Source organism: Montipora capricornis, chromosome 3 (assembly GCF_036669925.1).
Source record: "Montipora capricornis isolate CH-2021 chromosome 3, ASM3666992v2, whole genome shotgun sequence".
Classification (NCBI taxonomy): Eukaryota; Metazoa; Cnidaria; class Anthozoa; order Scleractinia; family Acroporidae; genus Montipora; species Montipora capricornis.
The window spans coordinates 16,078,155-16,089,316 of NC_090885.1; the positions used below are offsets into that span (position 1 = coordinate 16,078,155).

At 41.5% G+C, this 11,162-nt stretch overlaps 1 protein-coding gene across 2 annotated transcripts in view; it reads left to right on the forward strand.

The window, feature by feature from the left end:
- LOC138042404 (myosin-13-like) overlaps nucleotides 1-11,162 on the forward strand; it is a 43,385-nt gene that overhangs the window by 29,144 nt on the left and 3,079 nt on the right. For both annotated transcript variants that reach the window (XM_068888284.1, XM_068888285.1), the window contains 8 exons: nucleotides 580-789; nucleotides 2,750-2,965; nucleotides 4,196-4,444; nucleotides 4,846-4,902; nucleotides 5,554-5,700; nucleotides 6,227-6,463; nucleotides 8,928-9,132; nucleotides 9,819-10,041. In XM_068888284.1, the coding sequence (XP_068744385.1) occupies nucleotides 580-789; nucleotides 2,750-2,965; nucleotides 4,196-4,444; nucleotides 4,846-4,902; nucleotides 5,554-5,700; nucleotides 6,227-6,463; nucleotides 8,928-9,132; nucleotides 9,819-10,041 (1,544 nt within the window). The remainder of the gene's footprint in view (nucleotides 1-579; nucleotides 790-2,749; nucleotides 2,966-4,195; nucleotides 4,445-4,845; nucleotides 4,903-5,553; nucleotides 5,701-6,226; nucleotides 6,464-8,927; nucleotides 9,133-9,818; nucleotides 10,042-11,162) is intronic.

Consider the following 11,162-nt stretch of genomic DNA (forward strand, 5'->3'; position numbering starts at 1 on the left):
ACAGCGATTGCCCTTACAAGTTAAGATCTGGAACCACTGTGTGATATCATTGTGTAAAGTCACATGGCATTAAAAGCAGAGGAGAAAGGATTTAGCAAGTTTAAAAAATATTGTTTGCGGCATAAAGGGTCGGTGACAGTCACCTTATCTAATGCTTTCATTTTATTTATCACTTAATGCATAACTTCACGAGGTCATTAAGCGGATGTTATCTCAATACAAATTAAAAAGGGACAATATCACACGCAAAATTTTCTTGGTTCACCTTTTTTTTTTTTTCGGCTTCCCATTCCCACGGATCCCAGCCGAAGTTTGTGCTGGTCTTGAATGAACTCTAGTCACCCGAACGCCTGCAAAATCAACGTATCAGTACTTAAGAGGAAACATGTAGGGGAGGGAATGGTGGGAGGCTAAAGTCGTCTGCCATTTTTCACTCGAAGCACATTCTATGCCACACACTAAATTTAGAAACTTTTTTGTGTCTCAAGCGCTTTGTCTTGGATTGTAGGCTTCTTGTTTGCGTAGGAAGCTTAGTTCTAAGATCCTTAGCTTATTTTGCCAAAATGATTCTATCTGCAGAGGCAAGCAAAGGAGAAGGCCTTACGTGACAAGCAAGCGGAGGAGACAATGACGACTTTGTCATTGTACGACAGGCACGAAGAGGAAACTTTGACAAGCGGTTCGTTATTTGACAGGAAAGAGAAAGAAACTTTAACAAGCAAATCATTGTCAAATATGCGAGAGGAAGAAACCATGACTTCTATATCCTTGGCCACAGATCATGGAGAGGTAACGCTGCGGTTTGAAGTTTTGTTACAAGTTATTTAATGTATCGTACGGTCATCGTTAAACAATGACGACTTGATTTTGTGGGATGGTTTAGAATTAACAGGCTCTGTTATGTGCGGAAACCCTCAGCTTTTGTGCGACAGCAGCGTCTACATAAAATGCAAATTAAATGCGACGTGTTGTTGGTCTGGGAGTAGGGACTTTACGATCTACGACGGCGACGTTGATGAAAACGTCACCTCAAAATATAACTTTGCACTATCGTAAGTTTCTCGCCGTTAGGTCATCTCGTTCGCGTCGTACAATGTGGGTGAAGTGTCCTAGAAATAAATTGGCACGGGCGGTTTGGGAGTAAAAATGGACAATGAAAGATTCACATTTAAATGCTCGCGTTATCGTCAAAACCAGAAATTTGGTGATTTCAGGTCGTTGTTGTGCAGAGAACCGCACGAATTTGTGCTAAAATGCGTGCCACGCGTGCAGCACGATTACTTTTTCTCTTTTAACCAATGATATTGCTGTTTCGAGGCGTTCTCGTTGACGACCGCGTCGTAAATCGTAAAATCCCTAGTGTCTTCTCTGGCACGCCCTCTCGTGGGCTTCTCGTCTGCTTTCTTTCATCTTTACATCTTTCTTAACCCACGGATTTTAGAATATCTTTGTGTAGCTGATGTCTCCGAGGGTAATTACCCTCCCAACCATGATATACCACAGAGGAAAGACCACAACACCGGGAACTCCATGCCCTGCTCTTTTCGAATAATATGTGGGTGCTTTTACGTCCCACAGGGTTATGAACATTTGGGGGTTGTGAGACGGCGTCTACGGTTTATTGTCCTTAAGCGTTCTTAGGGAACCAGGCTTGGCGTAGTGGTGCCGGAGAGCACTCGCCTTTTCACCAATGTGGCTTGGGATCGATCCCCGGATACGACACCATATGTGGGTTGAGTTTGTTGGTTCTCTACTCTGCCCCGAGAGGTTTTTCTCCGGGTACTTCGGTTTTCCCCTCTCTACAAAAACCAACCCTTGATTTGGTTTGTTCTGATTTCAGTTGATTTGTAGCCTCCCCAATTAGTAGAGCTCTCTTGCTCGGCTTAATGACCTTGAGACTTAAATAACATGATCCGAGAAGACTAGGCAGCACTTTCCCCTTAGGTATTTTAAGACCCTGAGTGTTGCCCCTAGCTTCGCTCGAGACCGTGTGGACTGGAGGGGCACGGTTCGAATGGTGGGCTCCATGCCATCCTGGCAAGAAAGATGATGATGATGATGATGAGTTTTGGTCCGGCCGAAGTTTTGATCCCATGACCTCCCGAACAGTCGTCCACTTCTCAACCAACTGAGCCCACCGGTCGTCCTTTTTCTCCAACGTGATCCTTGAGTTGTGAACCATGGCACGCCTCCTTTTCTGTCCACAGCTTCAGTTCCTCTTCTTAGCTTTCGATTTTGACTTTGCACTTCTTTTCTTCTTCTTTTGTCTCTCACGAAGCATCACCTAATACCATATCATTCACGAAGTTCAGTGGAATAGCAAACCACTCACTACTGTCGAATCTAACTCATCGTCTTTCTCAAAGATTGTCGTCCCAAGATTGAGATTTTTGTTAACAGATATTAGTTTAACTGTTACTGTGAGTATAAACTCGTATTTGCATATCGATTCCCATAAAAAATGATGCTAAACTCGAAAGTGGCCTTTAGGTTTAGATATATTTCGGAAAACCAGTCAAGCTATTTCTTTCGTCCTTTGCTTTGCCAATGACAATCATTTTGCTGCTTTACAAGAAATACAAACGAGGATGACTCCATATGACGTGGACACCGTTTTATACGATTTACACCTCTTAGCTGAGTTATCTGCCAGTTTTCGTTGCCCTTCAACTCCAAACTTGTTTGAACAGAAAGGTGTTGGTATTGCATTTTTATTCATAACGTATTATTTATTGTTTTCTGTTGTTAGGCTGCGGGTGATTCCAAGAGACAGTCAGTTGGTACCCAATCATCCCGCCAATCATCAGCTCAGTTAGTGGACACGGGAACTGAATCTGAGCAAGTAGTCGACATGGCCCTGAGCCCGCGAGACAGTGGCTTTGAAGGGGCTCCTTCAAGTATGAAGTTTGATTCAAGACCAAGCTCTGTGGTGACAACTGCAGTACCAAAACTCGAAACGGAACAGGTAACAGACGACACGTGTGTTTAACACAATTGATAAAAAGATGGACAAGGCTAACCTGTACGCTGGTACACGTTAGCTTTGTCCATCGCAATAATTCTTTATGTTTTTAATTCCGGCAATGTAACGTTTCTACACCGTCATGCAACAATTTTTTTCCGGTTTCTCTCTGACGTAGGGCTGACGCTCGAAACGTCGGTTCACAATTATAGTTTACTGTGGTTAATTAACTTTATCGACTTTTTTTGATAAAGTAAATTTTCGTGTTTCATTTCCCACCGCTGCAGCACCAGTTTCTTTAGATTGAAAATAACTCATTCATTCGTCTTCTGTTTTCTAGTGTGAGTAGTGCACTTACCTCGATGGCTAAGTTGATTATTTTAAAGTTGTGTGCTTAGTTACGCGGCCTATGAATGAAAGTGAGGCTGGAGTTTACCCAACTAATTGGGTAAGTGAGGCTGGAGTTTACCCAACTAATTAGCATGAGAACAACTTCGTTAGCATAATAAAAGAAGGAAAGTCTGTATCATCAGAAGGTCAACTCCAGCCTCGCTTTTATTTAACGGCCAGGTAACTAAGCACATAACTGTACAAAAACATTGAGAGAGAATTCAATGCAGAGAATTTGCATTTTCAATGGGAAACGTTAAATGTTACAAGGACGTTAATTCTTGCCTTATAGCCCTAAAGAATGTAACTTCCAATAAAATGGTTGTTTATAAATGCAGTAGCTAACTCTGCTCATGCAAGTCGGGTTAATAAAGTTCTTTTCTGGCAGTTGATGTCATTGGTTGCCGATTTGCGCGGCTGAATTTTATTTGGGCCAGAATGAAAATATAGGAATTTCTACGAATTGGATTGGTTCTTTGCGATGTTTGCACCTGCTGTGATTGGTCGAAGTAATTACTTTGGTATTTGTTTTACGACAATAACAGCAAAAGTTGTACTTACTTATCCTTCACATGGTGGATTGATCTCCCAGGGTTGCGCCCTCGCGTGACTTCACTTAGCTGTCACGTTACTTCACTCGAATAGTGACAAATGATGAAGTAGAACTCAGTCTAAAGAAAGCGAAAGTTATAAAAGAGGTAACCGTAACAGGCGGAGCACAGAAATGTAATTGAATGCAGAGCCATTAAAGAGAACCGGAATACACTTGTACCGGAGTAAAGATCGTTACAGTATCATACCTAAACTGATGTGTTTACTGCTTTATTTTTGTTTGCTAAACAGAGTGAAGAACCAGAGAGCAAGACAGTAATGCTCTCCCCACCAGTGGAGAAACGACCAGTTATGAGTGCCAACGCTCGCAGACGACTCATAAACTCTGCTTTAAGCGACCATCCCGTAGCCCAGGAGACCCTTAAAACATATGATGCAGTGATGCAGTTCACAGAAACCATGGTGCAGTGGCTTGTTAGAGAAGGGCTAGAAATAGAAGCCAGTCTGGTTAAGACTATCAAACCGATTATTCTTAACAAGGTTAGATTTGAAGAAATAGAGGATCGTTCCCCTTTTCGACTGTCCGGACGTTTGCTAATCGCTGAATCTTGTTGCATGCGTGAAGGGGGTGTGTCAGCTGAAATGTAAAACAAATAGACGAATATAACGTAAGATAGTTATTTACTTCTATTGCAAGAAACCCGCGCCAACGTAACAAATAAGAGAAATATAAAAGTCGCGTTAAGATGATTGGTTAGTTTGCTCGGGTAAAAACGTTCATTAATTGAACAGTGTACTACATACTTGTACTTCAACATGAAGACTTGAACTGATCACAGGCAGAAAGCTTGGATTGGTGAAAGGCCTGAGCAGTGCTCAACACTTCCGTGGTAACTGTGTTGAATCAGGTCGTGAAATGCTTTTTTATCATTCATTCCCAGGAAGACACCATGCAAATCATAGAGAGCATGCCGGAAATACGCAACAGCATATCTCAGGTGAGACAGAGTTATCTTCATATCTCCAGCAAAGATATAAGTGGGAGTAGACCAGAAAGCGTGTGATAGGGTTCAAACGCAAAACAGGAGATGTTGTTCGTATTGTCACGGTTTGACTTAAGCGATGATGTCATGGGGCTGGACTCTTGAAAAATCCCCCGTTGCCCAATCAGGCTTCATTTTATATTGGTTTCAGTGCAACTTTAAGAAAAGTGTGTCTTATTATGAAAGAATTTGTACCAGTACATTTGGAAGGGTACAATTTCTATTCATTTGATTAGTTGTCTTGCCATAATGCCAAAGAAAAAGCCCTTCTGAAAGCAGTTCTGCTTCTCTCGGTTTTCAAAGCAAGACCAAGTGCAGTGGTGATAGGCCAGTTTCATATTCTTACGGTTGGAAGGGAGCAAGCCACAAATGCAGGCTGATGTGGGGAATCTCCTCAAAGTGTCATGCGCGTGCTCGTTCCAGTCCACCCTTGATAGCACGAAAAGGGTCTATTTTGGTCATTTTTTTCCCCATGTAAACGAAAGTAAATTTGAATAAGAGAGAGAATGGATCGCGTTAAATACGATGTCTTCTTGATTAGGTTTGGGATGATAACCCTGTACTGCGTTTTATGACTAAGTTTGTCATAATTTAATGTTTTATTAGATTTTAAATCAGCTGGAAAGTATTCTGTCAAGTCAACACTTGGCACGCTCTACTGCTACTGAAACGAATAGTGTGGGCCTGACAACCTCGCAAGACACGCTACAAGAACCAAGCACTCGACCAGAGTGGAGACCAAAGAGCTTGAAGGTGCGAAATTATCTTGAATTGTCCGTGAGGTAGTATTTATTGTCCTCTAGATAAGTGTGACCTTCTGTCGAAATCACAGTGATGGGCCACGCCTTCTCAAAATTGATATACATCGCTTCCTGAAGTCTGACATGAAAATGATCAGGTACGTACCTGGCGCTCGTGTGGACTGATTTGTAAAATACGAAACGCGCGTATTTTTATTCTCGCGTGCTATACGGTAACCCGTTCGATGAAGGGGAAATACGGTTTTTCTGTTTCGCGGGATGTATTAAAAAGTAGGCGAATAGTTTTGCTTATGGAGGTAGCGCAATATCTCGTGCCGACGTACTTCCACTCAAAAGGTGCATTGATTGTTACTCGGTCTTTACCTTGACGCTAGATTATCTGGCTCATTTCAATGGACAAAAGTATGAAAATCACATGCGACAAAAACAGAAAAATAGAGTGATAAAACAATAACCTGACGAAAACCAAGAAGAAAATAGCATCGCCAAATCCACCTGACAGCCTTATTTCTTTTCAGAAGGATGATGTCGTCGATACAGCCACCCTGGATTCCAGTTATGTAAAATTACTCAAGGAGTACAACGACTTAGCTGAAGGCTACGAGCGACTACAGCAGCACTTGGACGAGGAAACCAAGTTTCATCAGGAACAGACCAGTCAAAATGTTGCAGTAATGACAGACATGCAGGATACCATCACACAACTCAGGAACCAAATAGCAGAGCTCAGGAACACGAGACCATCATCGTCTGCAGTATGTGAAGTTCTATTCATTCATTCATTCCCTTTTAACACATTATCCTCTTACGGGATGTAAGACGAAATTGCAATTGACCGGCTCTCGTATGTCTTCATAAATAGGGAACTTAAGCAACGACAACGGCAACGAGAAAGTCATCTCGCGTTATAGTAATCACTTCTTGACTATTTCAACCTTTTTAACGTGACAAGGGTGTGGTAGTTCCTCCAAAATAGGGAGTTTAAGAAACGACGACGGCTACGGCAGCGGCAACGCCAAAAAGCAGCAATATTATTGGTTAAAAGAACCAAAGTGATCGTGCTGCACGTGCGGCACGCATTTTTGAACATTTCTGTCCCGCACTCGTCAAATGACCAAATTTAAGGTTTTGACGACTATGTGGACAAACTGCAGTGAATCTTTCAGTCTCACTCTTTACTTCAAATCCGTCCGTACCAATCCAGTTATAGGACGTTATAGGATGGAATAATCACAAAATACTTAGAATAGCTCAAACTTATATTTTGAAGTGACGTTTTCGTCTCGGTAACCGCCGTGGTTTCTTAAGCGGCCTTCACACGGCAAATTTGAGTTTGCAAACTCAAGTTGGTGTGTGTGAACGGCACAAAAACAGTCGGCAAACACGTTGGCAAACTGTTGGCGACAAATAGAACTTGTCTCTATTCTCGCCAATAGTTTGCCGACATGTTTGACAACTGTCGTTGTGTCTTTCACACATACCAACTTGAGTTTGCCAACACGATTTTGCAAACTTAAGTTTGCCGTGTGAAGGCCGCTTAAAACTCCCTTTTGACACTGGTCGGAACGGCGCTTAACTTAGAGGAGAAAATGATAATTTATCTTCAAGCGCTGACGTCCATCATAAAACCTGGTTATATCACGTTGTTGTTTTGCAGGCGACAGCAAAGAAAGGGGCAAAAGTGAAAAATGCTCGAGAAGGGTGTGCGAAGCTGTTGTTTTTGCTCCCTAAATATGCAAAATTGTGACGTTCTAGTTGCCGTCGCCGTTAGTTGTTCCTTAAGTTCCCTAGTAACTCAGACTTTTTAAATTTCATTCATCACAAATACAACAAAATAACATTAAATAATAACATGTAGGGAGTAGCTAAAACAACCGGGCAATTGCTGTTGTTAGCATTTAATAATCAGTTAATTATGTTTTTACAATAATAATTAATTAATGATTAAGTAAATTACAATGACATTTACTATTAGAGTGGACAATTATCTGTCCATTTTCTATAGAAGGTTACTAAGTCATTATTATTAGTTGAAATATATTTTTCTGTTAGATATTTAATCAAACAGAAAACTCAGATGGTAGATCAAGTCCCATTCAATCCAGGATTTATTCAGGCTTCTTTTGCGACTGCTTATAAAGTTGCTTCATTAACTGCTATGATCACTTTCACTTGGAGTTTTTTTTAAAGTCGTTGCCAAGAGACCAATTTCGATAAATTAAAATTCAGTCCCAAACAAAAGGCATCATGTCGAGGCTCTGGGGAATAAATAGAAGGATTTGTATGAGTTTATTTCCCAGAGCCTCGAGATGATGCCTTTTGTTTAGGACTGAATTTTAATATATCGAAATTGGTCTATTCATTGTTGTAAAGTTTTAACATTAGGGAGTTCAAGCAATTACGACAGCTACGGTAACGGCAACGTTCAAAACATGAATATCATTGATTAAAAGAGGGAAAAATAGTTGTGCTGCAGGTGCGGTACGCATTTTAGAACATTTCTTTGACATACTCCAAAAACAACGTAAAATGACCAAACTTTAGGTTTAGACGACAACGTGATCACACAACAATGAACCTTTCATTTTCTATCTTTACTTTACTTTAACCCATTCGTAAAAATCCCGTTATAAGATAGTTTTTGTACAACATGAGCAAGATGGACGAATCGCGAAGTTCTTATGATAGCGCTAAGTTTTACTTTGTGAAGGGACGTTTTTGTCGACGTCGCTGCTGTCCTTGCTTAAAATCCCAATTGGCCTATCACAACAGGCTAAAAGGAGCCCACGAACCAATCAAATCCCATGAATAAACGTGTGGAAGGAATCGCAAGTGATTTTTCTCGTGCATGTGAGTGGCTGATAACTATGCGAGCTTGCAAAGCCACTCTCCAAGTTTAGTAAATCAGGGCTAATGAAATTTCGACCTTCATTGGAAACCTCAATGCCCTGTTAAGAATCTATGAATGTTATTTGAGCAGCAACGAAAGGAAAGAGGTTTAAATCCCGTTAAAGCTTGAAATTTTCAGGCTTTCCCTTCGTTACCGCTCAAGTAGCTTTCTTACTGCAATGATAAAAATCTCAACATGCTTCTATCAGTAGTTTTAATACATGTCTTTCTTATGAACTGAGTCTTCGAAACCCGCTGTATTTGTAACGAAGATCGATTTCTGATTAAAGGATCATCTTTTCATTTCGTTTGTCTTATTTCTTCTTTTAGCGGACAAGCTCCTCTATCATGTTTACTCGACTTGATGCCGAAAGGAACGCCAAGATTCTGAAACGCGCTGTAAATGAGAGGCGTTTATCTGATGACAGTTTTTCAGTGATACTGGAGCACATGGATAATTATGTCAGTTTACCAGCACAAAGACTTGCCCACATTGTCAGACGATACAGTCACCATCGTTCTATGAAAGATATCGGTGAGTATCGTGGTTGAAAGGGGCCTCCCTCACTTGTAATGATTGATTGATTGATTGATTTTCTTTAAAAGCTTAAACGTCTTTTGGTGTTCAACTGTTCCGGGTGTCGTTATTGTGGGTTTTATGACGCTGCTGCATGTCTCAAAAGAAAATAGTGACACAGAGAGAAAGAGCAGGAAATTCCCCTGGAATTTGGTTTGATTCCGTTAAGTTTATTTGTAGAAACTCGAGTTTTCCTCGGCGTCCGCTTCTTTGTTAGGCTGATTTAGCAACAGAACGGGAACGTCAGTGTCGACGGCGCGCGCAGAAAAAACACCAATGAGAATTCAGAATAGAATAGACTCCACTCTTTTCTTCTCTATTCTAAATTCTCATTGGTAGTTTTGCTGCGCGCGACGTCGCCAGTGACGTTCCCGTTCTGTTGCTAAACGTACAGGAACGCGACAACATGATGCCGCAATGGCTCCTCAAGTAGAAGGCCTCTTTAAATTTCTTTTGCAAAATTCACGTATCCCAAGATATCTGCAACTAGTATTTTCTCTGGATGGCCTTTTTTTCCTATTTTTTTTTTTTTTTGGGGGGGGGGGGGAGGGGGGCTGTTTTTTCATAGATATAGTAAACATTGAATATTAATATATCGAGGAAATCACGCATTTTGCTCTTGTGGTTCAATGCACTTTTCACAGAACAAAGTTTGAAGCATGGCGGCAGTCTCGATGAAAGAGTGTTTTCAACTCTGGATAGAATGGAAGCTTTACAAAACAGACGAGCCCAGCGTTGGGGAGACAAAATGGACAGATACGCTGGCGAACGAGAAAGACTCGCTGAACAGCTGACGGCTTGCTTTGAGAATCTGGAGCAAGAAACCGGAATTTTCCTCATCAAACCAGTGTACTCCTTCAAAGGAAGGTACATAGCGGGAAGAAACGATAAGCACTTGTCTAACAACATTGCCTTGATTTTATATGTTGAAGTTGAAGAAATATTTGAGAGCTTTCAAACATTGGTACCGCGTGAAAAGTGGTCAACTTGTTAGAGAGATTTAGCGTCGTTTCCCCGTGATGTCTCTGTAGCTACTCGTAATTCTTCTACGGGTTAACTGGTATCTACCCCGGAAAAACGGCTGGGTCTACTGGGTAGAATCAATGACGTCATCGCAAAATTAAAAAAAAATACATGGCGCTACCCGTTACCCGTACACCGATTTCTGGGTATCTTATTAGCTCTTTTCTTGTCTTTGAACTCCAGCCGATCGAGCGTCGTCTCAAAGGAGCGAGTCAATAAGGGAATAGGCCATTTCCGAGTTCATGTCTGCCTCCTCTTCCAAGCGAGTCTAGGTGCGAAGTTTTGTGATGGTTATTAGTTCTACTTTAAATATGATTAAAAACTAATTTTCTTTTAAAAAAAAAACTTCACACTTAGACTGGCTTTGAAGGGGAAGCAGACATGAACTCGGTAATGGCCTATTTCATGCTTTTATGAAAAGCAGAAGCTTGGAATTTATCTTTTGATGTTTCACGTAGACACGGTCCTAAATCCCCTCAGTTCCAACTATTTCGTTCAAGACGATCGTCACACCAAATAGTGGTCCAACTCCGTAGTCGTCTTTGCGATTACCCGGTGAAGGAAAAGGGTTGGGGTTTCTTGCGAACCAACGTAAGGGCAAATCCCTGTCAGCGTTAACAGCCAATTATCAGGAGTGCATAACTCCTATTCTTGGTCTGTGCCGTGACCCTTTTTGAAACCAAAATATCTTTTGCCGAATTTCGGGTCGCACGAGCGACCTTTCTCAATCCCGCAGGTACCATAATAAATTACGTGCGGCTGGGCGGGTCTGGTTTCGCGAGAAAGTCAGTCCGAAAATCACTCGATCTGTCAAGACGCCGTGACAGAAATATATCGAAGTTGTTCGCTCGTGATCACGTGCTTCTGGTTGCGTCAGCGGTCCCATAGATTTCTGACTGATCGTTGCATCTTTGTTAGGTGAATCGATAAAGCACTGAACTAAATGGCTCTTTAAACTTGGATAG